The sequence below is a fragment of the Salvelinus namaycush genome, chromosome 22, assembly GCF_016432855.1.
Source record: "Salvelinus namaycush isolate Seneca chromosome 22, SaNama_1.0, whole genome shotgun sequence".
Taxonomy (NCBI): domain Eukaryota; kingdom Metazoa; phylum Chordata; class Actinopteri; order Salmoniformes; family Salmonidae; genus Salvelinus; species Salvelinus namaycush.
Window position 1 is genome coordinate 36311489 of NC_052328.1, and position 26650 is coordinate 36338138.

A 26650-nucleotide genomic window follows, 5' to 3' on the forward strand; every position below is an offset into this window, starting at 1 on the left:
GAGTAACAGTACCTACTACCTAACTGACCAGGACTAACAGTACATAACTACCTAACTGACCAGTACTAACAGTACATAACTACCTACTGACCAGGACTAACAGTACATAACTACCTAACTGACCAGGACTAACAGTACCTAACTACCTAACTGACCAGTACTAACAGTACATACTACTACTGACCAGGACTAACAGTACATAACTACCTAACTGACCAGGACTAACAGTACATAACTACCTAACTGACAGGACTAACAGTACATAACTACCTAACTGACCAGGACTAACAGTACATAACTACCTAACTGACCATGACTAACAGTACCTAACTACCTAACTGACCAGTACTAACAGTAATCACTACCTAACTGACCAGGACTAACAGTACATAACTACCTACTGACCAGGACTAACAGTACATAACTACCTAACTGACCAGGACTAACAGTACATAACTACCTAACTGACCAGGACTAACAGTACATAACTACTAACTGACCAGGACTAACAGTACATAACTACCTAACTGACCGGGACTAACAGTACATAATACTACCTACCTGACCAGGACTAACAGTACATAACTACCTAACTGAACAGTACTAACAGTACCTAAGCGACGCAGGACTAACATACTAACAGTACATCACTACCTAACTGACCAGGACTCACAGTACATCACTACCTAATCTGACCAGGACTAACAGTACATAACTACCTAACTGACCAGTACTAACAGTACATAACTACCTAACGGACCAGGACTAACAGTACATAACTACCTAACTGACCAGGAGCTAAACAGTACATCACTACCTAACTGACCAGGACTAACAGTACATCACTACCTAACTGACCAGGACTAACAGTACATAACTACCTAACGGACCAGGACTAACAGTACATAACTACCTAACTGACCAGTACTAACAGTACATCACTACTAACTGACCAGGACTAACAGTACATCACTACCTAACTGACCAGGACTAACAGTACATCACTACCTAACGGACCAGGACTAACAGTACATAACTACCTAACTGACCAGTACTAACAGTACATCACTACCTAACTGACCAGTACTAACAGTACATAACTACCTAACGGACCAGGACTAACAGTACATAACTACCTAACTGACCAGGACTAACAGTACATCACTACCTAACTGACCAGGACTAACAGTACATAACTACCTAACTGACCAGGACTAACAGTACATAACTACCTAACTGACCAGGACTAACAGTACATAACTACCTAACTGACCAGGACTAACAGTACATAACTACCTAACTGACCAGGACTAACAGTACATAACTACCTAACTGACCAGGACTAACAGTACATAACTACCTAACTGACCAGGACTAACAGTACATAACTACCTAACTGACCAGTACTAACAGTACATAACTACCTAACTGACCAGTACTAACAGTACCTAACTGACCAGGACTAACAGTACATAACTACCTAACTGACCAGGACTAACAGTACATAACTACCTAACTGACCAGGACTAACAGTACATAACTACCTAACTGACCAGTACTAACAGTACATAACTACCTAACTGACCAGGACTAACAGTACATAACTACCTAACTGACCAGGATTAACAGTACATAACTACCTACCTGACCAGGACTAACAGTACATAACTGACCAGGACTAACAGTACATAACTACCTAGCTGACCAGGACTAACAGTACATAACTACCTAACTGACCAGTACTAACAGTACATAACTACCTAACTGACCAGGATTAACAGTACATAACTACCTAACTGACCAGGACTAACAGTACATAACTACCTAACTGACCAGGACTAACAGTACATAACTACCTAACTGACCAGTACTAACAGTACATAACTACCTAACTGACCAGTACTAACAGTACATAACTACCTAACTGACCAGGACTAACAGTACATAACTACCTAACTGACCAGTACTAACAGTACATAACTGACCAGGACTAACAGTACCTAACTACCTAACTGACCAGGACTAACAGTACATAACTACCTAACTGACCAGTACTAACAGTACATAACTGACCAGGACTAACAGTACATAACTACCTAACTGACCAGGACTAACAGTACCTAACTACCTAACTGACCAGTACTAACAGTACATCACTACCTAACTGACCAGGACTAACAGTACATCACTACCTAACTGACCAGGACTAACAGTACATAACTACCTAACTGACCAGTACTAACAGTACATAACTACCTAACGGACCAGGACTAACAGTACATAACTACCTAACTGACCAGGAGTAACAGTACATCACTACCTAACTGACCAGGACTAACAGTACATCACTACCTAACTGACCAGGACTAACAGTACATAACTACCTAACGGACCAGGACTAACAGTACATAACTACCTAACTGACCAGTACTAACAGTACATCACTACCTAACTGACCAGGACTAACAGTACATCACTACCTAACTGACCAGGACTAACAGTACATCACTACCTAACGGACCAGGACTAACAGTACATAACTACCTAACTGACCAGTACTAACAGTACATCACTACCTAACTGACCAGGACTAACAGTACATCACTACCTAACTGACCAGGACTAACAGTACATAACTACCTAACTGACCAGGACTAACAGTACATCACTACCTAACTGACCTGGACTAACAGTACATAACTACCTAACTGACCAGTACTAACAGTACATAACTACCTAACGGACCAGGACTAACAGTACATAACTACCTAACTGACCAGGACTAACAGTACATCACTACCTAACTGACCAGGACTAACAGTACATAACTACCTAACTGACCAGGACTAACAGTACATAACTACCTAACTGACCAGGACTAACAGTACATAACTACCTAACTGACCAGGACTAACAGTACATAACTACCTAACTGACCAGGACTAACAGTACATAACTACCTAACTGACCAGGACTAACAGTACATAACTACCTAACTGACCAGGACTAACAGTACATAACTACCTAACTGACCAGTACTAACAGTACATAACTACCTAACTGACCAGTACTAACAGTACCTAACTGACCAGGACTAACAGTACCTAACTACCTATCTGACCAGGACTAACAGTACATAACTACCTAACTGACCAGGACTAACAGTACCTAACTACCTAACTGACCAGTACTAACAGTACATAACTACCTAACTGACCAGGACTAACAGTACATAACTACCTAACTGACCAGGATTAACAGTACATAACTACCTACCTGACCAGGACTAACAGTACATAACTGACCAGGACTAACAGTACATAACTACCTAGCTGACCAGGACTAACAGTACATAACTGACCAGGACTAACAGTACATAACTACCTAACTGACCAGGACTAACAGTACATAACTACCTAACTGACCAGGACTAACAGTACATAACTACCTAACTGACCAGGACTAACAGTACATAACTACCTAACTGACCAGTACTAACAGTACATAACTACCTAACTGACCAGGATTAACAGTACATAACTACCTAACTGACCAGCACTAACAGTACATAACTGACCAGGACTAACAGTACATAACTACCTAACTGACCAGGACTAACAGTACATAACTACCTAACTGACCAGGACTAACAGTACATAACTACCTAACTGACCAGGACTAACAGTACATAACTACCTAACTGACCAGGACTAACAGTACATAACTACCTAACTGACCAGGATTAACAGTACATAACTACCTAGCTGACCAGGACTAACAGTACATAACTGACCAGGACTAACAGTACATAACTACCTAGCTGACCAGGACTAACAGTACATAACTGACCAGGACTAACAGTACATAACTACCTATCTGACCAGGACTAACAGTACATAACTACCTAACTGACCAGGACTAACAGTACATAACTGACCAGGACTAACAGTACATAACTACCTAACTGACCAGGACTAACAGTACATAACTACCTAACTGACCAGGACTAACAGTACATAACTACCTAACTGACCAGGACTAACAGTACATAACTACCTAACTGACCAGGACTAACAGTACATAACTACCTAACTGACCAGGACTAACAGTACATAACTACCTAACTGACCAGGACTAACAGTACATAACTACCTAACTGACCAGGACTAACAGTACATAACTACCTAACTGACCAGTACTAACAGTACATAACTACCTAACTGACCAGTACTAACAGTACCTAACTGACCAGGACTAACAGTACCTAACTACCTATCTGACCAGGACTAACAGTACATAACTACCTAACTGACCAGGACTAACAGTACCTAACTACCTAACTGACCAGTACTAACAGTACATAACTACCTAACTGACCAGGACTAACAGTACATAACTACCTAACTGACCAGGATTAACAGTACATAACTACCTACCTGACCAGGACTAACAGTACATAACTGACCAGGACTAACAGTACATAACTACCTAGCTGACCAGGACTAACAGTACATAACTGACCAGGACTAACAGTACATAACTACCTAACTGACCAGGACTAACAGTACATAACTACCTAACGGACCAGTACTAACAGTACATCACTACCTAACTGACCAGTACTAACAGTACATAACTACCTAACTGACCAGTACTAACAGTACATAACTACCTAACTGACCAGGACTAACAGTACATAACTACCTAACTGACCAGGACTAACAGTACATAACTACCTAACTGACCAGGACTAACAGTACATAACTACCTAACTGACCAGTACTAACAGTACATAACTACCTAACTGACCAGGACTAACAGTACATAACTACCTAACTGTCCAGGACTAACAGTACATAACTACCTAACTGACCAGGACTAACAGTACATAACTACCTAACGGACCAGGACTAACAGTACATAACTACCTAACTGACCAGTACTAACAGTACATAACTACCTAACTGACCAGTACTAACAGTACATAACTCCCTGTTTATATAGTGCTGTTTGTGGCCAGCCTAGAAATAGAATTACCATTGAGGTGTCAAACAGTCAAACTTCAGAGGTCTGAGAAGCTTTGAACTGCAGTTTTCAACCTCCTGGTGTCCCAACGGCTGGCCAGGCCACTCTGGCAGATAGCCTAAACCTGGAGGCTCAAGCTACAGTAGCTACCTCACCTGGCATTGTTCAGTTCAGTAATTGATGTGTCAGTAAGATTGTCTAGGTGCAATATAATTGTCTGGTTAGCAGCCTGGATGGGACCAGGATGGGAATGGAGAGCTGGCAGCCTGGATTGGCCTGGACCGGGATGGAGAGCTGGCAGCCTGGATGGGCCTGGACCGGGATGGAGAGCTGGCAGCCTGGATGGGCCTGAACCGGGATGGAGAGCAGGAGGCCTGGATGGGCCTGGACCGGGATGGAGAGCTGGCAGCCTGGATGGGCCTGGACCGGGATGGAGAGCTGGCAGCCTGGATGGGCCTGGACCGGGATGGAGAGCTGGCAGCCTGGATGGGCCTGGACCGGGATGGAGAGCTGGCAGCCTGGATGGACCTGGACCGGGATGGAGAGCTGGCAGCCTGGATGGTACTGGACTGGGATGGAGATGAACCAGGAGCTCCAGTTACTCCTTACCAGTTCACATACCAGTCTTTATGTTTTCCTTTAAGATATACTTTGGGATTTTGTCAACTAGGTCCTTAATCTACTTTTTGATCTACTTGGTTAGCACAGTGACTGTAAGTCTATGGGTATCTACTAGTATGCTAGAATGCCAAGAGTGTGCAAAGCTGTCATCAAGGCAAAGGGTGGCTACTTTGAAGAATCTAAAATCTAAAATGTATTTTGATTTGTTTAACACGTTTTTGTTTACTACATGATTCCATATGTGTTATTTCATAGTTTTTATGTCTTCACTATTATTCTACAATGTACAAAATAGTAAAAATATAGAAAAACCCTTGAATGAGTAGGTGTGTCCAAACTTTAGACTGCTAGTGTACATATGTCTTATTTTACATATCGATACTTGGAGTCAAAATATCATTTTAAACTGGGTGGTTTGAACCCTGAATGCTGATTGGCTGAAAGCCATATACCACGGGTATGACAAAACATTTGTTTTTCCTGCTCTAATTACGTTGGTAACCAGTTTATAATAGCAATAAGGCACTTTGGGGGTTTGTGGTATATGGTCAATATAGCACGGCTAAGGGCTGTATCCAGGCACTAAGAACAGCCCTTAGCAGTGGTATATTGGCCATATAACACACCCCCTTATTGCTTAAATATAATATCATCCAAAATAATATTGTGATATTTAACTGTATCGATTTCCCCCCCCCATCACTAGCATAGACTATGAATACTAACACTAATGTTGTATACTAAAATGTGATTGTGTTTGTTTACATGTGTTTGTGCTGTGTGAGCTTGTGTTTGGTTGTTTGTCTGTGTTTGTACATATACAGTTGAAGTCGGAAGTTTACATACACCTTAGCCAAATATACTGTATTTAAACTCATTTTTCACAATTCCTGACATTTAATCCTAGTAAAAATTCCCTGTCTTAGGTCAGTTAGGATCGCCACTTTATTTTAATTAAGAATGTGAAATGTCAGAATAATATTATAGAGTATTATTTATTTCAGCTTTTATTTCTTTCATCACATTCCCAGTGGGTCAAAAGTTTACATACACTCAATTAGTATTTGGTACATTGCCTTTAAATTGTTTAACTTGGGTCAAACGTTTCGGGTAGCCTTCCACAAGCTTCCCACAATAAGTTGGGTGAATTTTGGCCCATTCCTCCTGACAGAGCTGGTGTAACTGAGTCAGGTTTGTAGGCCTCCTTGCTCGCACATGCTTTTTCAGTTCTGCCCACAAATTTTCTACAGGATTGAGGTCAGGTCTTTGTGATTGTCCATTTGGAAGACCCATTTGCGACCAAGCTTTAACTTCCTGACTGATGTCTTGAGATGTTGCTTCAATATATCCACATAATTGTCCTGCCTCATGATGCCATCTATTTTGTGAAGTGCACCAGTCCCTCCTGCAGCAAAGCACCCCCACAACATGATGCTGCCACCCCCGTGCTTCACGGTTGGGATGGTGTTCTTCGGTTTGCAAGCCTCCCCCTTTTTCCTCCAAACATAATGATGGTCATTATGGCCAAACAGTTCTATTTTTGTTTCATGAGACCAGAGGACATTTGTCCTAAAAGTACGATCTTTGTCCCCATGTGCAGTTACAAACCGTAATCTGGCTTTTTTTATGGTGGTTTTGGAGCAGTGGCTTCTTCCTCGCCGAGTGGCCTTTCAGGTTATGTCGATATAGGACTTGTTTTACTGTGGATATAGATACTTTTGTACCTGTTTCCTCCAGCATCTTCACAAGGTCCTTTGCTGTTGTTCTGGGATTGATTTGCACTTTTCGCAAAGTACGTTCATTTCTAGGAGACAGAGCTTGTCTCCTTCCTGAGCAGTATGACAGCTGTGTGGTCCCATTGTGTTTATACTTGCGTACTATTGTTTGTACAGATGAATGTGGTATCTTAAGGCATTTGGACATTGCTCCCAAGGATGAACCAGACTTGTGGACATCTACTATTTTTTTTCTGAGGTCTTGGCTGATTTCATTTGATTTTCCCATGATGTCAAGTAAAGAGGCACTGAGTTTCAAGGTAGGCCTTGAAATACATCCACAGGTACACCTCCAATTGACTCAAATTATGTCAATTAGCCTATCAGAAGCTTCTAAAGCCATGACATAATTTTCTGGAATTTTCCAAGCTGTTTAAAGGCAAAGTCAACTTCGTGTATGTAAACTTCTGACCCACTGGAATTGTGATACAGTGAATAATAAGTGAAATAATCTGTCTGTAAACAATTGTTGGAAAAATTACTTGTGTCATGCACAAAGTAGATGTCCTAACCGACTTTCCAAAACTATAGTTTGTTAACAAGAAATTTGTGGAGTGGTTGAAAAATGAGTTTTAATAACTCCAACATAAGTGTATGTAAACTTCCGACTTCAACTGTACATGTACCTGTGTACTGTGCACGTGTGTCTGTTTTTGTGTGTGTGTTTTTGTGTGTGTGTGTGTGCGTGTGTGTGCGTGCATGCATGCCTGTGGGTGTTCATCTGTGTGTGTTCCTCTCTAGGGAGTGTTGTCGGTTTTTTGGGGACGACGGGCTGACAGCCAAGGTGTTTTTCACTAAGGTGGCTCCGTTTGGCTTGCTGTGGATCCTCACCAACTACCTGTACCTACAGGTACTGTGCTGCTTTCCTCCCATCCTGGGGGGTGTGTGTGTGTGTGTGTGTGTGTGTGTGTGTGTGTGTGTGTGTGTGTGTGTGTGTGTGTGTGTGTGTGTGTGTGTGTGTGTGTGTGTGTGTGTGTGTGTGTGTGTGTGTGTGTGTGCGTGCGTGCGTGCGTGCGTGCGTGCGTGCGTGCGTGCGTGCGTGCGCGCGCGCGTGTGTGTGTCAGGTTAGGGACTGTGACAGTATTGTATAGTGCCTGCAGGTGTAACAGGTGTCACTGTGCTAGCTAGTGGTCGACCGATTATGATTTTTCAACGCCGATACCGATACCGATTATTGGAGGACCAAAAAAAAGCCGATACCGATTAATTCGCCTATTTTTATATATATATTTGTAATGAAGACAATTACAACAATACTGAATGAACACTTTTATTTTAACTTAATATAATACATAAATACAATCAATTTAGTCTCAAATAAATAATGAAACATGTTCAATTTGGTTTAAATAATGCAAAAACACAGTGTTGGAGAAGAAAGTAAAAGTGCAATATGTGCCATGTAAGAAAGCTAACGTTTAAGTTCCTTGCTCAGAACATGAGAACATATGAACGCTGGTGGTTCCTTTTAACAGGAGTCTTCAATATTCCCAGGTAAGAAGTTTTAGGTTGTAGTTATTATAGGAATTATAGGACTATTTCTCTCTATACCGTTTGTATTTCATACCTTTGACTATTGGATGTTCTTATAGGCACTTTAGTATTGCCAGCCTAATCTCGGGAGTTGATAGGCTTGAAGTCATGAACAGTGCTGTGCATCAAGCATTGCTAAGAGCTGCTGGCAAACGCAGTAAAGTGCTGTTTGAATGAATGCTTACGAGCCTGCTGCTGCCTACCACCGCTCAGTCAGACTGCTCTATCAAATCATAGACTTAATTATAACATAATAAACACACAGAAATACGAGCCTTAGGTCATTAATATGATCAAATCCGGAAACTATAATTTCGAAAACAAAACGTTTATTCTTTTAGTGAAATACAGAACCGTTCCGTATTTTATCGAACGGGCGGCAACCCTAAGTGTAAATATTGCTTTTACATTGCACAACCTTCAATGTTATGTCATAATTATGTAAAATTCTGGCAAATTAATTACGGTCTTTGTTAGAAAGAAATGGTCTTCACACAGTTCGCAACGAGCCAGGCGGCCCAAACTGCTGCATATACCCTGACTCTGCTTGCACTGGAACGCAAGAGAAGTGACACAGTTTCCCTAGTTATAAGAAATTCATGTTAGCAGGCAATATTAACTAAATATGCAGTTTTTTTAATAATGTACTTGTGTATTGATTTTAAGAAAGGCATTGATGTTTATGGTTAGGTACACATTGGTGCAACAACAGTGCTTTTTTCGCGATTGCGCTTGTTAAATCATCACCCATTTGGCGAAGTATGCTGTGATTCGATGATAAATTAACAGGCACCGCATTGATTATATGCAACGCAGGACAAGCTAGATAAACTAGGAATATCATCAACCATGTGTAGTTAACTAGTGATTATGTTAAGATTGATTGTTTATAAGATAAGTTTAATGCTAGCTAGCAACTTACCTTGGCTCGTTGCTGCACTCCCGTAACAGGTAGTCCAAAAATGCCGATTACCGATTGTTATGAAAACTTGAAATCGGCCCTAATTAACCGGCCATTCCGATTAATCGGTCGACCTCTAGTGCTAGCTTAGCGGTATAGCTTCCTTCACCATCCCTGTCCCCTTACTGGACTCAAACTATTGATCCTCTGCTTCAAAAACACACGTAGCCAACTACACCACCGAAAATCTAGCAATTTGGCGAATTGATTTTAAGCTGTGACGTGATCTTGTCTCTAACACAGGCCCTGAGGAAGATCAACACCACAGACGTGTCAGCTCTGTTCTGCTGCAACAAGGCCTTCGTATTCCTGCTCTCTTGGATCGTACTGAGAGACCGCTTCATGGGGGTCAGGGTGAGTTACAGTGTGTGTGTGTGTGTGTGTGTGTGTGTGTGTGTGTGTGTGTGTGTGTGTGTGTGTGTGCGTGCGTGCGTGCGTGCGTGCGTGCGTGCGTGCGTGCGTGCGTGCGTGCGTGCGTGCGTGCGTGTGTGTGATGCACAAAGTCTGTCAGGAGATGTCCAGGGAACCTACGAAGAGATAACATTCAGACTGGAGATTCCTCCAGGTATGAGTAGATAAGAGTTCATTTCAGGGCTAGATAAAAATGTCTCCTAATTAAGACCAATGTCTCCTAATTAAGACCAATGACTCATTCTCAGTTGGACTAGCTAGGTCCTACCTAATTAAGACCACAGACTCAGTCTCAGTTGGACTAGTTAGGTCCTACCTAATGAAGACCACAGACTCAGTCTCAGTTGGACTAGCTAGGTCCTACCTAATGAAGACCACAGACTCAGTCTCAGTTGGACTAGTTAGGTCCTACCTAATTAAATTACAGCAGACAGTATTTAACTGTGTGTCCTGGATTCCCTGTTCTAGTGGGCTTTAACCTGGATGAACCAGAGGCTAATGGCTCCCTGCCTCCCAGACTCTGACACGTCCTTTCTATTAAAAACTATATTGGGTTAGAGGCTAGTTTGCATCAAAATGGCACCCTATTTCCTTTATAGTGCACTATTTTTTAGCCCTATGGGCCCTGGTCAGAAGTAGTACTACATAGGGAATATGGTGCCTTTTGGGAAGCAGCCTAAACCCTGTCTGTGCTGGAGCCCTGCGTTCCCCAAAGGAATGAAGAGTATTAAGTATTAAGAGTTGAGGGCATGGGGAACTGATCTGGGTTCAGAAGAGTTGAGGGCATGGGGAACTTATCTGGGTTCAGAAGAGTTGAGGGCATGGGGAACTGACCTGGGTTCAGAAGAGTTGAGGGCATGGGGAACTGACCTGGGTTCAGAAGAGTTGAGGGCATGGGGAACTGATCTGGGTTCAGAAGAGTTGAGGGCATGGGGAACTGATCTGGGTTCAGAAGAGTTGAGGGCATGGGGAACTGATCTGGGTTCAGAAGAGTTGAGGGCATGGGGAACTGATCTGGGTTCAGAAGAGTTGAGGGCATGGGGAGCTGACCTGGGTTCAGAAGAGTTGAGGGCATGGGGAACTGACCTGGGTTCAGAAGAGTTGAGGGCATGGGGAACTGATCTGGGTTCAGAAGAGTTGAGGGCATGGGGAACTGATCTGGGTTCAGAAGAGTTGAGGGCATGGGGAACTGATCTGGGTTCAGAAGAGTTGAGGGCATGGGGAACTGATCTGGGTTCAGAAGAGTTGAGGGCATGGGGAACTGATCTGGGTTCAGAAGAGTTGAGGGCATGGGGAGCTGACCTGGGTTCAGAAGAGTTGAGGGCATGGGGAACTGACCTGGGTTCAGAAGAGTTGAGGGCATGGGGAACTGACCTGGGTTCAGAAGAGTTGAGGGCATGGGGAACTGACCTGGGTTCAAATACTATTTTAAGTATTTTAAATACTGTTGACAGTTTTGGGACTATTCCATTAAGCCAGGTAAACTCAATCAAGTTGTGGGCATTCAGAAGATAACCTGTACTGCAGTGCAGAAAAAAACATTTGCTTTCAAGTGAATGTAACTGCTCCGTCAGGGCTGGGGGATAGTTCATTAAGGGTCATTGTTAGATAATTGTTAATGAACTTGGACCTCGGCGTCACCCTGGGAGAGAGTTTGTCAAATGAACAATGTACCTTTCAGCACCAAAGGTTTTCTGAAAAGGAGCTATAAGTAAGTTGCTGGATACAGTGCCTTGCAAAAGTATTCATCTCCCTTGGCATTTTTCCTATTTTGTTGCATTACAACCTGTAATTTAAATTGATTTTTATTTGGATTTCCTGTAATGGACATACACAAAATAGTCCAAATTGGTGAAGTGAAATTAAAAAAATAACTTGTTTTAAAAAATCGAATAAAAAACTGAAAAGTGGTGCGTGCATACTGTATGTATTCACCCCCTTTGCTAGGAAGCCCCTAAATAAGATCTGGTGCAACCAATTACCTTCAGAAGTCACATAATTAGTTAAATAAAGTCCACCTATAATAAAGTCCATCTGTTCTGAAAGGACCCAGAGTCTGCAACACCACTAAGCAGGGGGCACCACCAAGCAAGCGGCACCATGACGACCAAGAAGCTCTTCAAACAGGTCAGGGACAAAGTTGTGGAGAAGTACAGATCAGGGTTGAGTTATAAAAAGATATCAGAAACTTTGAACATCACACGGAGCACCATTAATTCAACTAAGAGTGGCCAGAAAAAAGCCATTGCTTAAAGAAAAAAATAAGCAAACACGTTTGGTGTTTGCCAAATGGCATGTGGGAGACTCCCCAAACATATGGAAGATGGTACTCTGGTCAGATGAGACTAAAATGTAGCTTTTTGGCCATCAAGGAAAACGCTATGTCTGGCGCAAACCCAACACCTCTCATCACCACAAGTATACCATCCCCACAGTGAAGCATGGTGGTGGCAGCATCATGCTGTGGGGATATTTTTAATCGCCAGGGACTGGGAAACTGGTCAGAATTGAAGGAAATTCTTGAGGGAAACCTGTTTCAGTTTTCCAGAGATTTGAGACTGGGACGGAGGTTCACCTTCCAGCAGGACAATGACCCTAAGCATACTGCTAAAGCAACACTCGAGTGGTTTAAGGGGAAACATTTAAATGTCTTGGAATGGCCTAGTCAAAGCCCAGACCTCAATCCAATTGAGAGCCTGTGGTATGACTTAAAGATTGTTGTACACCAGCGGAACCCACCCAGACAAATTCGGGATAAAAATATTATTTTATTCCCGCAAATTATTGTATAATAGTTGTATTGCAGTATGCAATCTCACAGGAGTGGGCTCAAACTCATTTGAAGCAGCCCAGACAAAAAATCACGGTACCAAAAATGATGTCCCACACAGACCTCTGTCCCGATGAATCCGTAGCCTACATTTAGACCTCCCTAACTAGGTCCCAGGCAGTCCCCGTATTCAGAGTAGAAAGACTGATTTAGCATCAGGTCCCCCTGGCCATATAATCGTATTCATTATGATCTCAATGGTCAAACTGATCCTAAATCAGCCCTCTTATATGTATTCATCGTCTTGGAACGCCTTACAAAATACTTTTAAACTGGAAGAACTTGTCCCGATTGGTATTTTTAAATCACTGATGAATGATCTTGAGACTGATTCCCTGACCTGTCAATGTTTTTAATTTGCTGTTTTTGATTTTGTTATACTCTTGTGAATTCTATGGTTTTTACTAGATTACTTGAAATTTTTCATGTTGTTTGTCTGTAATTTTTGTAATGACTTGGTGCTGCCTATCTTGGCAAGGACGCTCTTGAAAATTGATTTTAAATCTCAATGAGCCCTTCCTGGTTAAATAAAGGTTTAATAACAAAAAATAAAAAATAAAAATACGTTTTATAAATACGAGTTCAGGTCTCTCTTGCAAAATATGTTTGATCTCACTGTGACTAATCCGGATAAATGAATGAATGTGTGTATGTATGTACTGTTTGTGTGAATAACTGGAGGGAAGATCTGGAAGGAAAACACCTAATCGGAATGTCTCTCTTTCTCTCTCTCTCTCTCTCTCTCTCTTTCTCTCTCTCTCTCTCTCTCTCTCTCTCTCTCTCTCTCTCTCTCTCTCTCTCTCTCTCTCTCTCTCTCTCTCTCTCTCTCACTCTCTCTCTCTCCCTCCTGTCATTATCCCTCACTACCCCCGTCTGTGATGAAAGCTCTGAGTAATCCTCCCATTTCTCTCTCTCTCTCTCTCTCTCTCTCTCTCTCTCTCTCTCTCTCTCTCTCACTCTCCCCATCTTTCTCTCCCTCTCTCTCCCCCATCTCTCCCCCATGTCTCCTCTCTCTTTCTCTCTTTCTCTCTCTCTCTCTCTCTCTCACACTCTCCCCATCTTTCTCTCCCTCTCTCCCCCATCTCTCCCCCATGTCTCCTCTCTCTCTCTCTCTCTCTCTCTCTCTCTCTCTCTCTCTCTCTCTCTCTCTCTCTCTCTCTCTCTCTCTCTCTCTCACACTCTCTCACTCTCCCTGTCTTTCTCTCCCTCTCTCTTTCTCTCTTTCTCTCTCTCTCTCTCTCTCTCTCTCTCTCTCTCTCACACTCTCTCACTCTTCCCGTCTTTCTCTCCCTCTCTCTCCCCCATCTCTCCCCCATGTCTCCTCTCTCTTTCTCTCTCTCTTTCTCTCTCTCTCTCTCTCTCTCTCTCTCTCTCTCTCTCTCTCTCTCTCTCTCTCTCTCTCTCTCTCTCTCTCACACTCTCTCACTCTTCCCGTCTTTCTCTCCCTCTCTCTCCCCCATCTCTCCCCCATGTCTCCTCTCTCTTTCTCTCTCTCTCTCTCTCTCTCTCTCTCTCTCTCTCTCTCTCTCTCTCTCTCTCTCTCTCTCTCTCTCTCTCTCTCACACTCTCTCACTCTTCCCGTCTTTCTCTCCCTCTCTCTCCCCCATCTCTCCCCCATGTCTCCTCTCTCTCTCTCTCTCTCTCTCTCTCTCTCTCTCTCTCTCTCTCTCTCTCTCTCACACTCTCTCACTCTTCCCGTCTTTCTCTCCCTCTCTCTCCCCCATCTCTCCCCCATGACTCCTGTCTCTTTCTCTCTTTCTCTCTCTCTCTTGCTCTCTCTCGCCCTCTATCTAATTCTCTCTCCCTCTAATTCTCTCTCCCTCTCTGTCTCTCCTCTCTCCCTCCTCCCTCCTGTCTTCCCTCTCTCTCTCTTACTCTCTCTCTCTGACTGTTGATGGGTATTGCAGTGTTTTGATGTCTGCAGTAATGCGGAGGATCTTGGATGGGCTTTCCTTCATATGAAAATGAAGAGAGAAGGGGAGAGGATACGAGGGGGAGAGGCTGGGGAGAATCCAATCATCCCTTTGAAGTATGACAGTGTTCTGGTACTTAGCTTGGGCTATTTCATGGGTGAGGTGGGTGGATAGCTGTCAGTAGGAGAATGGTATATAAGGGATGGCATCTCTCCCATACTGTACCTACAGTGCCTTCAGAAAGTATTCATACCCCTTGACTTATTCTACAGTTTGTTGTGTTACAGCCTTTATTCTAATCTACACATAGACATGGTTAATTATTGCATTGCAAAAAATAATTTTATCTATTTTAGAATAAGGCTGTAACGTAACAAAATGTGGGAAAAGTCAAGAGGTCTGAGTACTTTCCGAATGCACTGCATGTACAGGTAACTGCCAAAATAAAGGATGCACCTTGGCATAGATTCTACAATTGTCTGGAGTTCTATTGGAGGGATGTGACACCATTCCTCCACGAGAAACGACATCATTTGGTGATTTGTTGATGGTGGGAAACGTGTTCATTTGGGATGAGATCTGGTGGCTGAGACAGCCATGGCATACGGTTTACATCGTTTTCATGTTCACCTTTCAGTGACCACTCGGGCCCTGTGGATGGGGGCGTTGTCATCCTGTGGGGACATAGCCATGGTAGACAAAATAATGGCCAAAGTAATGGCCCTAAACATGACGCTTAATTAACTCAGGAACCACACCTGAGTGGAAGCACCTGCTTTCAATACACTTTGTATCCCTCATTTACTCAACTGTTTCCTTTATTTTGGCAGTTACCTGTATATCTCTGAGTATATTGTATCTCAGAGTCCTGTATCTCTCTCCTGTAGTTTTAGGTTGTTATGGAGAGGTGTGAGAGTAACCTTACCTAGGCTTTAGCTCAGCAAGCTAGCACACGAGACCCACCCAGGTTCTAACCCAATCAGTCACACACACATTTCTCAGCTGGAGTTCTGTCTTTTCATTGAACCTTTATTGAACTAGGAAAAGCCCTTGGGGTTAAAGGTCTTTTGTGAGTGTGGCCTGGTGTTGTGGTGGAGTGGTGGGAGTGACGGACTGCCTCAGCAGAGCCCAGACCCAGTCTTGGTCCATTTCCCCATTCCCTGACCTTGGGTTTGCTGACGCAGCAGTGTGTGAGAAAGGAAAACAAATTGCCGTGTCCAATCACTGAGGGGTCCATGTCCCAGGAAACCAAGCAGCAAAGCAGCAGGCTTTCTCAGAGAAACAAATCTCTGTAGAGAGGTAACTGACCATAGAAATGTATTCAGGGGCGCAACTTTCACTGGGTAGGTTGGCTGTTTGGGGTGTTTATCCGAATGGATTAAAAAAAATTAAAGTTGCGCCCCTGAATAGAATTACCATGTCAGCCATATTGAGTATACCCATGGGTCTTCCAGTCAAATTACCATGTCAGCCATATTGAGTATACCCATGGGTCTTCCAGTCAAATTACCATGTCAGCCATATTGAGTATACCCATGGGTCTTCCAGTCAAATTACCATGTCAGCCATATTGAGTATACCCATGGGTCTTCCAGTCAAATTACCATGTCAGCCATATTGAGTATACCCATGGGTCTTCCAGTCAAATTACCATGTCAGCCATATTGAGTATACCCATGGGTCTTCCAGTCAAATTACCATGTCAGCCATATTGAGTATACCCATGGGTCTTCCAGTCAAATTACCATGTCAGCCATATTGAGTATACCCATGGGTCTTCCAGTCAAATTACCATGTCAGCCATATTGAGTATACCCATGGGTCTTCCAGTCAAATTACCATGTCAGCCATATTGAGTATACCCATGGGTCTTCCAGTCAAATTACCATGTCAGCCATATTGAGTATACCCATGGGTCTTCCAGTCAAATTACCATGTCAGCCATATTGAGTATACCCATGGGTCTTCCAGTCAAATTACCATGTCAGCCATATTGAGTATACCCATGGGTCTTCCAGTCAAATTACCATGTCAGCCATATTGAGTATACCCATGGGTCTTCCAGTCAAATTACCATGTCAGCATATTGAGTATACCCATGGGTCTTCCAGTCAAATTACCATGTCAGCCATATTGAGTATACCCATGGGTCTTCCAGTCAAATTGCCATGGTATGAGGCGCGTTGTCCCTAGTCATTGTATTTCTATGTGACTGACATAGCTGGCGTTTCTAGAGAATGGACATCCCCATTCAAGTCAACGTTGCGTAATGGGTTGACCTGGCAGGTCATTCTATTTTTTATGTAGCTAGAGAGGTGACTGAAAGGCAGGCAGCCTGCACTGCAGAAAGAGAGAGAGAGAAACAGGGTGAGAGAAAGAGAGAAAGAGGGTGAGAGAGAGATGCTGAGGGTGAGAGAGAGAGAGAGGGGGGTGGGGGGGTTTACCCATTGTACCCCTTGGCTCTGTCCAGGCGTAACCAGTGCTTAATTTGAGCCACATCCTGCCAGAACAGGATCCGGCACCTTTTTTAAATGTTTTCATTCGTTCCGGTACCTCAGAGCCCCCAACTCACCCCACTCTAACGCTCACTTTTTGTTCCGGCATCTCCCGATTTACAAATGAAGCACCAGGCATAACCACATGGAATGTTTATCTTCCTGACACCTCTCTAATGCAGTGCTAATCCACTCCACTGGCCCAAGCCAAGTCCCTAGTCATTACACGCACGCACACACACACACACACACACACACACACACACACACACACACACACACACACACACACACACACACACACACACACACACACACACACACACACAGCCCATCAATCCTTTCCTGTATGGGAGACTGTCTTTGCTGATTGGAAAGCACTGGGCCCTGGACCAGATAGTATATGATTATCATGACTGTGTTTGTTTTTGTGCAGGTGGTTGTGTGTGTCTTTGCATTGTGTTCACCATTACACCAGTAACAGACATTACTGTGGGTGGGAACGGCTGAAGGAAAGGAAGGGGGAATGACTGGAGGAAAGGAAGGGGGAATGACAGGAGGAAAGGCAGGGGGAATGACTGGAGGAAAATAGGGGGGAATGACTGGAGGAAAGGAAGGGGGAATGAATGGAGGAAAGGCAGAGTGAATGACTGGAGGAAAGGAAGGGGGAATGGCTGGAGGAAAGGAAATGGGGAATGACTGGAGGAAAGGAAGGGGGAACGGCTGGAGGAAAGGGAGGGGGAATGGCTGATGGAAAGGAAGAGGGAACGAGTGGAGGAAAGGCAGGGGGAATGACTGGAGGAAAGGAAGGGGGAATGACTGGAGGAAAGGAAGAGGGAATGACTGGAGGAAAGGAAGGGGGACTTGACTGGAGGAAAGGAAGGGGGACTTGACTGGAGGAAAGGAAGGGGGAACGGCTGGAGGAAAGGGAGGGGGAATGACTGGACGAAAGGAAGGGGGACTTGACTGGAGGAAAGGAAGGGGGACTTGACTGGAGGAAAGGAAGGGGGAACGGCTGAAGGAAAGGGAGGGGGAATGACTGGAGGAAAGGAAGGGGGACTTGACTGGAGGAAAGGAAGAGGGACTTGACTGGATGAAAGGAAGGGGGAAGGGCTGAAGGAAAGGAAGAGGGAATGACTGGAGGAAAGGAAGGGGGGAACAGCTGAAGGAAAGGAAATGGGGACTTGACTGGAGGAAAGGCAGGGGGAATGACTGGAGGAAAGGAGGGGGGAATGACTGGAGGAAAGGCAGAGTGAATGACTGGAGGAAAGGAAGGGGGAACGGCTGAAGGAAAGGAAATGGGGAATGACTGGAGGAAAGGCAGGGGGAATGACTGGAGGAAAGGCAGGGGGAATGACTGGAGGAAAGGAAGAGGGAACGGCTGAAGGAAAGGAAGGGGGAATGACTGGAGGAAAGGCAGGGGGAATGACTGGAGAAAAGGAAATGGGGAATGACTGGAGGAAAGGCTGGGGGAATGACTGGAGGAAAGGAAGAGCGAACGGCTGCAGGAAAGGAAGGGGGGAATGACTGGAGGAAAGGCAGGGGGAATGACTGGAGGAAAGGAAGAGGGAACGGCTGAAGGAAAGGAAGGGGGAATGACTGGAGGAAAGGCAGGGGGAATGACTGGAGGAAAGGAAGAGGGAACGGCTGAAGGAAAGGAAATGGGGAATGACTGGAGGAAAGGCAGGGGGAATGACTGGAGGAAAGGAAGAGGGAACGGCTGAAGGAAAGGAAGGGGGAATGACTGGAGGAAAGGCAGGGGGAATGACTGGAGGAAAGGAAGGGGGAACGGCTGGAGGAAAGGGAGGGGGAATGACTGGAGGAAAGGAAGGGGGAATGACTGGAGGAAAGGGAGGGGGAATGACTGGAGGAAAGGCAGGGGGAATGACTGGAGGAAAGGAAGAGGGAACGGCTGAAGGAAAGGAAGGGGGACTTGACTGGAGGAAAGGAAGGGGGAACGGCTGGAGGAAAGGGAGGGGAATGACTCTGAGGAAAGGAAGGGGGACTTGACTGGAGGAAAGGAAGGGGGACTTAACTGGAGGAAAGGAAGGGGGAACGGCTGGAGGAAAGGCAGGGGGAATGACTGGAGGAAAGGCAGGGGGAATGACTGGAGGAAAGGAAGAGGGAACAGCTGAAGGAAAGGAAGGGGGACTTGACTGGAGGAAAGGAAGGGGGAATGGCTGGAGGAAAGGGAGGGGGACTTGACTGGAGGAAAGGAAGGGGGAACAGCTGGAGGAAAGGAAGGGGAAAGTGAAAGTCAGGGACAAACATATACACACACACACGCACAAACACAAACTCTGTCACTCTGACACACACACACACATGGGGAATGACTGGAGGAAAGGCAGGGGGAATGACTGGAGGAAAGGCAGGGGGAATGACTGGAGGAAAGGAAGAGGGAACGGCTGAAGGAAAGGGAGAGGGAATGACTGGAGGAAAGGAAGGGGGACTTGACTGGAGGAAAGGAAGGGGGACTTGACTGGATGAAAGGAAGGGGGAACGGCTGAAGGAAAGGAAGAGGGAATGACTGGAGGAAAGGAAGGGGGGAACAGCTGAAGGAAAGGAAGGGGGAATGACTGGAGGAAAGGCAGTGGGATTGACTGGAGGAAAGGCAGGGGGAATGACTGGAGGAAAGGAGGGGGGAATGACTGGAGGAAAGGCAGAGTGAATGACTGGAGGAAAGGAAGGGGGAACGGCTGAAGGAAAGGAAATGGGAACGGCTGAAGGAAAGGAAATGGGGAATGACTGGAGGAAAGGCAGGGAGAACGGCTGAAGGAAAGGAAATGGGGAATGACTGGGGGAAAGGCAGGGGGAATGACTGGAGGAAAGGCAGGGGGAATGACTGGAGGAAAGGAAGAGGGAACGGCTGAAGGAAAGGAAGGGGGAATGACTGGAGGAAAGGCAGGGGGAATGACTGGAGGAAAGGAAATGGGGAATGACTGGAGGAAAGGCAGGGGGAACGGCTGAAGGAAAGGAAATGGGGAATGACTGGAGGAAAGGCAGGGGGAATGACTGGAGGAAAGGCAGGGGGAATGACTGGAGGAAAGGCTGGGGGAATGACTGGAGGAAAGGAAGAGTGAACGGCTGCAGGAAAGGAAGGGGGGAATCACTGGAGGAAAGGCAGGGGGAATGACTGGAGGAAAGGAAGAGGGAACAGCTGAAGGAAAGGAAATGGGGAATGACTGGAGGAAAGGCAGGGGGAATGACTGGAGGAAAGGAAGGGGCAACGACTGGAGGAAAGGAAGGGGGAATGACTGGAGGAAAGGAAGAGGGAACGGCTGAAGGAAAGGAAGGGGGAATGACTGGAGGAAAGGCAGGGGGAATGACTGGAGGAAAGGGAGGGGGAATGACTGGAGGAAAGGCAGGGGGAATGACTGGAGGAAAGGAAGAGGGAACGGCTGAAGGAAAGGAAGGGGGACTTGACTGGAGGAAAGGAAGGGGGAATGACTGGAAGAAAGGGAGGGGGAATGACTGGAGGAAAGGGAGGGGGAATGACTGGAGGAAAGGCAGGGGGAATGACTGGAGGAAAGGAAGAGGGAACGGCTGAAGGAAAGGAAGGGGGACTTGACTGGAGGAAAGGAAGGGGGAACGGCTGGAGGAAAGGGAGGGGAATGACTCTGAGGAAAGGAAGGGGTCTTGACTGGAGGAAAGGAAGGAGACTTAACTGGAGGAAAGGAAGGGGGAATGGCTGGAGGAAAGGCAGGGGGAATGACTGGAGGAAAGGCAGGGGGAACAGCTGAAGGAAAGGAAGGGGGACTTGACTGGAGGAAAGGAAGTGGGAATGGCTGGAGGAAAGGGAGGGGGACTTGACTGGAGGAAAGGAAGGGGGGAACAGCTGGAGGAAAGGAAGGGGAAAGTGGAAGTCAGGGACAAACATATACACACACACACACACGCACAAACACAAACTCTGTCACTCTGACACACACACACACATGGGGAATGACTGGAGGAAAGGCAGGGGGAATGACTGGAGGAAAGGCAGGGGGAATGACTGGAGGAAAGGAAGAGGGAACGGCTGAAGGAAAGGGAGGGGGAATGACTGGAGGAAAGGAAGGGGGACTTGACTGGATGAAAGGAAGGAAGGGGGAACGGCTGAAGGAAAGGAAGAGGGAATGACTGGAGGAAAGGAAGGGGGGAACAGCTGAAGGAAAGGGAGGGGGAATGACTGGAGGAAAGGCAGTGGGAATGACTGGAGGAAAGGCAGGGGGAATGACTGGAGGAAAGGAGGGGGGAATGACTGGAGGAAAGGCAGAGTGAATGACTGGAGGAAAGGAAGGGGGAACGGCTGAAGGAAAGGAAATGGGAACGGCTGAAGGAAAGGAAATGGGGAATGACTGGAGGAAAGGCAGGGGGAACGGCTGAAGGAAAGGAAATGGGGAATGACTGGAGGAAAGGCAAGGGGAATGACTGGAGGAAAGGCAGGGGGAATGACTGGAGGAAAGGAAATGGGGAATGACTGGAGGAAAGGCAGGGGGAACGGCTGAAGGAAAGGAAATGGGGAATGACTGGAGGAAAGGCAGGGGGAATGACTGGAGGAAAGGAAATGGGGAATGACTGGAGGAAAGGCAGGGGGAACGGCAGAAGGAAAGGAAATGGGGAATGACTGGAGGAAAGGCAGGGGGAATGACTGGAGGAAAGGCAGGGGGAATGACTGGAGGAAAGGCTGGGGGAATGACTGGAGGAAAGGAAGAGTGAACGGCTGCAGGAAAGGAAGGGGGGAATGACTGGAGGAAAGGCAGGGGGAATGACTGGAGGAAAGGAAGAGGGAACGGCTGAAGGAAAGGAAGGGGGAATGACTGGAGGAAAGGCAGGGGGAACGGCTGAAGGAAAGGAAATGGGGAATGACTGGAGGAAAGGCAGGGGGAATGACTGGAGGAAAGGCAGGGGGAATGACTGGAGGAAAGGAAATGGGGAATGACTGGAGGAAAGGCAGGGGGAACGGCTGAAGGAAAGGAAATGGGGAATGACTGGAGGAAAGGAAGGGGGGAATGACTGGAGGAAAGGAAATGGGGAATGGCTGGAGGAAAGGCAGGGGGAACGGCTGAAGGAAAGGAAATGGGGAATGACTGGAGGAAAGGCAGGGGAATGACTGGAGGAAAGGCAGGGGGAATGACTGGAGGAAAGGCTGGGGGAATGACTGGAGGAAAGGAAGAGTGAACGGCTGCAGGAAAGGAAGGGGGAATGACTGGAGGAAAGGCAGGGGGAATGACTGGAGGAAAGGAAGAGGGAACGGCTGAAGGAAAGGAAGGGGGAATGACTGGAGGAAAGGCAGGGGGAATGACTGGAGGAAAGGAAGGGGGAACGGCTGAAGGAAAGGAAATGGGGAATGACTGGAGGAAAGGCAGGGGGAATGACTGGAGGAAAGGAAGGGGGAACGACTGGAGGAAAGGAAGGGGGAATGACTGGAGGAAAGGAAGAGGGAACGGCTGAAGGAAAGGAAGGGGGAATGACTGGAGGAAAGGCAGGGGGAATGACTGGAGGAAAGGAAGGGGGAACGGCTGGAGGAAAGGGAGGGGGAATGACTGGAGGAAAGGAAGGGGGAATGACTGGAGGAAAGGGAGGGGGAATGACTGGAGGAAAGGAAATGGGGAATGACTGGAGGAAAGGCAGGGGGAACGGCTGAAGGAAAGGAAATGGGGAATGACTGGAGGAAAGGCAGGGGGAATGACTGGAGGAAAGGAAATGGGGAATGACTGGAGGAAAGGCAGGGGGAACGGCAGAAGGAAAGGAAATGGGGAATGACTGGAGGAAAGGCAGGGGGAATGACTGGAGGAAAGGCAGGGGGAATGACTGGAGGAAAGGCTGGGGGAATGACTGGAGGAAAGGAAGAGTGAACGGCTGCAGGAAAGGAAGGGGGAATGACTGGAGGAAAGGCAGGGGGAATGACTGGAGGAAAGGAAGAGGGAACGGCTGAAGGAAAGGAAGGGGGAATGACTGGAGGAAAGGCAGGGGGAATGACTGGAGGAAAGGAAGGGGGAACGGCTGAAGGAAAGGAAATGGGGAATGACTGGAGGAAAGGCAGGGGGAATGACTGGAGGAAAGGAAGGGGGAACGACTGGAGGAAAGGAAGGGGGAATGACTGGAGGAAAGGAAGAGGGAACGGCTGAAGGAAAGGAAGGGGGAATGACTGGAGGAAAGGCAGGGGGAATGACTGGAGGAAAGGAAGGGGGAACGGCTGGAGGAAAGGGAGGGGGAATGACTGGAGGAAAGGAAGGGGGAATGACTGGAGGAAAGGGAGGGGGAATGACTGGAGGAAAGGCAGGGGGAATGACTGGAGGAAAGGCAGAGGGAACGGCTGAAGGAAAGGAAGGGGGACTTGACTGGAGGAAAGGAAGGGGGAATGACTGGAAGAAAGGCAGGGGGAATGACTGGAGGAAAGGGAGGGGGAATGACTGGAGGAAAGGCAGGGGGAATGACTGGAGGAAAGGAAGAGGGAACGGCTGAAGGAAAGGAAGGGGGACTTGACTGGAGGAAAGGAAGGGGGAACGGCTGGAGGAAAGGGAGGGGAATGACTCTGAGGAAAGGAAGGGGGACTTGACTGGAGGAAAGGAAGGGGGACTTAACTGGAGGAAAGGAAGGGGGAACGGCTGGAGGAAAGGCAGGGGGAATGACTGGAGGAAAGGCAGGGGGAATGACTGGAGGAAAGGAAGAGGGAACAGCTGAAGGAAAGGAAGGGGGACTTGACTGAAGGAAAGGAAGGGGGAATGGCTGGAGGAAAGGGAGGGGGACTTGACTGGAGGAAAGGAAGGGGGAACAGCTGGAGGAAAGGAAGGGGAAAGTGAAAGTCAGGGACAAACATATACACACACACACACGCACAAACACAAACTCTGTCACTCTGACACACACACACACATGGGGAATGACTGGAGGAAAGGCAGGGGGAACGGCTGAAGGAAAGGAAATGGGGAATGACTGGAGGAAAGGCAGGGGGAATGACTGGAGGAAAGGCAGGGGGAATGACTGGAGGAAAGGAAATGGGGAATGACTGGAGGAAAGGCAGGGGGAACGGCTGAAGGAAAGGAAATGGGGAATGACTGGAGGAAAGGCAGGGGGAATGACTGGAGGAAAGGAAATGGGGAATGACTGGAGGAAAGGCAGAAGGAAAGGAAATGGGGAATGACTGGAGGAAAGGCAGGGGGAATGACTGGAGGAAAGGCAGGGGGAATGACTGGAGGAAAGGCTGGGGGAATGACTGGAGGAAAGGAAGAGTGAACGGCTGCAGGAAAGGAAGGGGGGAATGACTGGAGGAAAGGCAGGGGGAATGACTGGAGGAAAGGAAATGGGAACGGCTGAAGGAAAGGAAGGGGGAATGACTGGAGGAAAGGCAGGGGGAACGGCTGAAGGAAAGGAAATGGGGAATGACTGGAGGAAAGGCAGGGGGAATGACTGGAGGAAAGGCAGGGGGAATGACTGGAGGAAAGGAAATGGGGAATGACTGGAGGAAAGGCAGGGGGAACGGCTGAAGGAAAGGAAATGGGGAATGACTGGAGGAAAGGCGGGGGGAATGACTGGAGGAAAGGAAATGGGGAATGACTGGAGGAAAGGCAGGGGAATGACTGGAGGAAAGGCAGGGGGAATGACTGGAGGAAAGGCTGGGGGAATGACTGGAGGAAAGGAAGAGTGAACGGCTGCAGGAAAGGAAGGGGGAATGACTGGAGGAAAGGCAGGGGGAATGACTGGAGGAAAGGAAGAGGGAACGGCTGAAGGAAAGGAAGGGGGAATGACTGGAGGAAAGGCAGGGGGAATGACTGGAGGAAAGGAAGGGGGAACGGCTGAAGGAAAGGAAATGGGGAATGACTGGAGGAAAGGCAGGGGGAATGACTGGAGGAAAGGAAGGGGGAACGACTGGAGGAAAGGAAGGGGGAATGACTGGAGGAAAGGAAGAGGGAACGGCTGAAGGAAAGGAAGGGGGAATGACTGGAGGAAAGGCAGGGGGAATGACTGGAGGAAAGGAAGGGGGAACGGCTGGAGGAAAGGGAGGGGGAATGACTGGAGGAAAGGAAGGGGGAATGACTGGAGGAAAGGGAGGGGGAATGACTGGAGGAAAGGCAGGGGGAATGACTGGAGGAAAGGCAGAAGGAAAGGAAATGGGGAATGACTGGAGGAAAGGCAGGGGGAATGACTGGAGGAAAGGCAGGGGGAATGACTGGAGGAAAGGCTGGGGGAATGACTGGAGGAAAGGAAGAGTGAACGGCTGCAGGAAAGGAAGGGGGGAATGACTGGAGGAAAGGCAGGGGGAATGACTGGAGGAAAGGAAATGGGAACGGCTGAAGGAAAGGAAGGGGGAATGACTGGAGGAAAGGCAGGGGGAACGGCTGAAGGAAAGGAAATGGGGAATGACTGGAGGAAAGGCAGGGGGAATGACTGGAGGAAAGGCAGGGGGAATGACTGGAGGAAAGGAAATGGGGAATGACTGGAGGAAAGGCAGGGGGAACGGCTGAAGGAAAGGAAATGGGGAATGACTGGAGGAAAGGCGGGGGGAATGACTGGAGGAAAGGAAATGGGGAATGACTGGAGGAAAGGCAGGGGAATGACTGGAGGAAAGGCAGGGGGAATGACTGGAGGAAAGGCTGGGGGAATGACTGGAGGAAAGGAAGAGTGAACGGCTGCAGGAAAGGAAGGGGGAATGACTGGAGGAAAGGCAGGGGGAATGACTGGAGGAAAGGAAGAGGGAACGGCTGAAGGAAAGGAAGGGGGAATGACTGGAGGAAAGGCAGGGGGAATGACTGGAGGAAAGGAAGGGGGAACGGCTGAAGGAAAGGAAATGGGGAATGACTGGAGGAAAGGCAGGGGGAATGACTGGAGGAAAGGAAGGGGGAACGACTGGAGGAAAGGAAGGGGGAATGACTGGAGGAAAGGAAGAGGGAACGGCTGAAGGAAAGGAAGGGGGAATGACTGGAGGAAAGGCAGGGGGAATGACTGGAGGAAAGGAAGGGGGAACGGCTGGAGGAAAGGGAGGGGGAATGACTGGAGGAAAGGAAGGGGGAATGACTGGAGGAAAGGGAGGGGGAATGACTGGAGGAAAGGCAGGGGGAATGACTGGAGGAAAGGCAGAGGGAACGGCTGAAGGAAAGGAA

General features: G+C 47.1%; 1 protein-coding gene across 1 annotated transcript in view; it reads left to right on the forward strand.

Moving 5' to 3' along the window:
- The first annotated feature begins 8067 nt into the window (after positions 1-8067).
- Positions 8068-26650, forward strand: part of LOC120017970 (putative thiamine transporter SLC35F3) — a 30143-nt gene continuing 11560 nt past the window's right edge. Inside the window, exons 1-2 of the mRNA XM_038960930.1 lie at positions 8068-8271; positions 10159-10269. Coding sequence (XP_038816858.1) covers positions 8125-8271; positions 10159-10269 — 258 coding nt within the window. The 5' untranslated portion in view covers positions 8068-8124. The remainder of the gene's footprint in view (positions 8272-10158; positions 10270-26650) is intronic.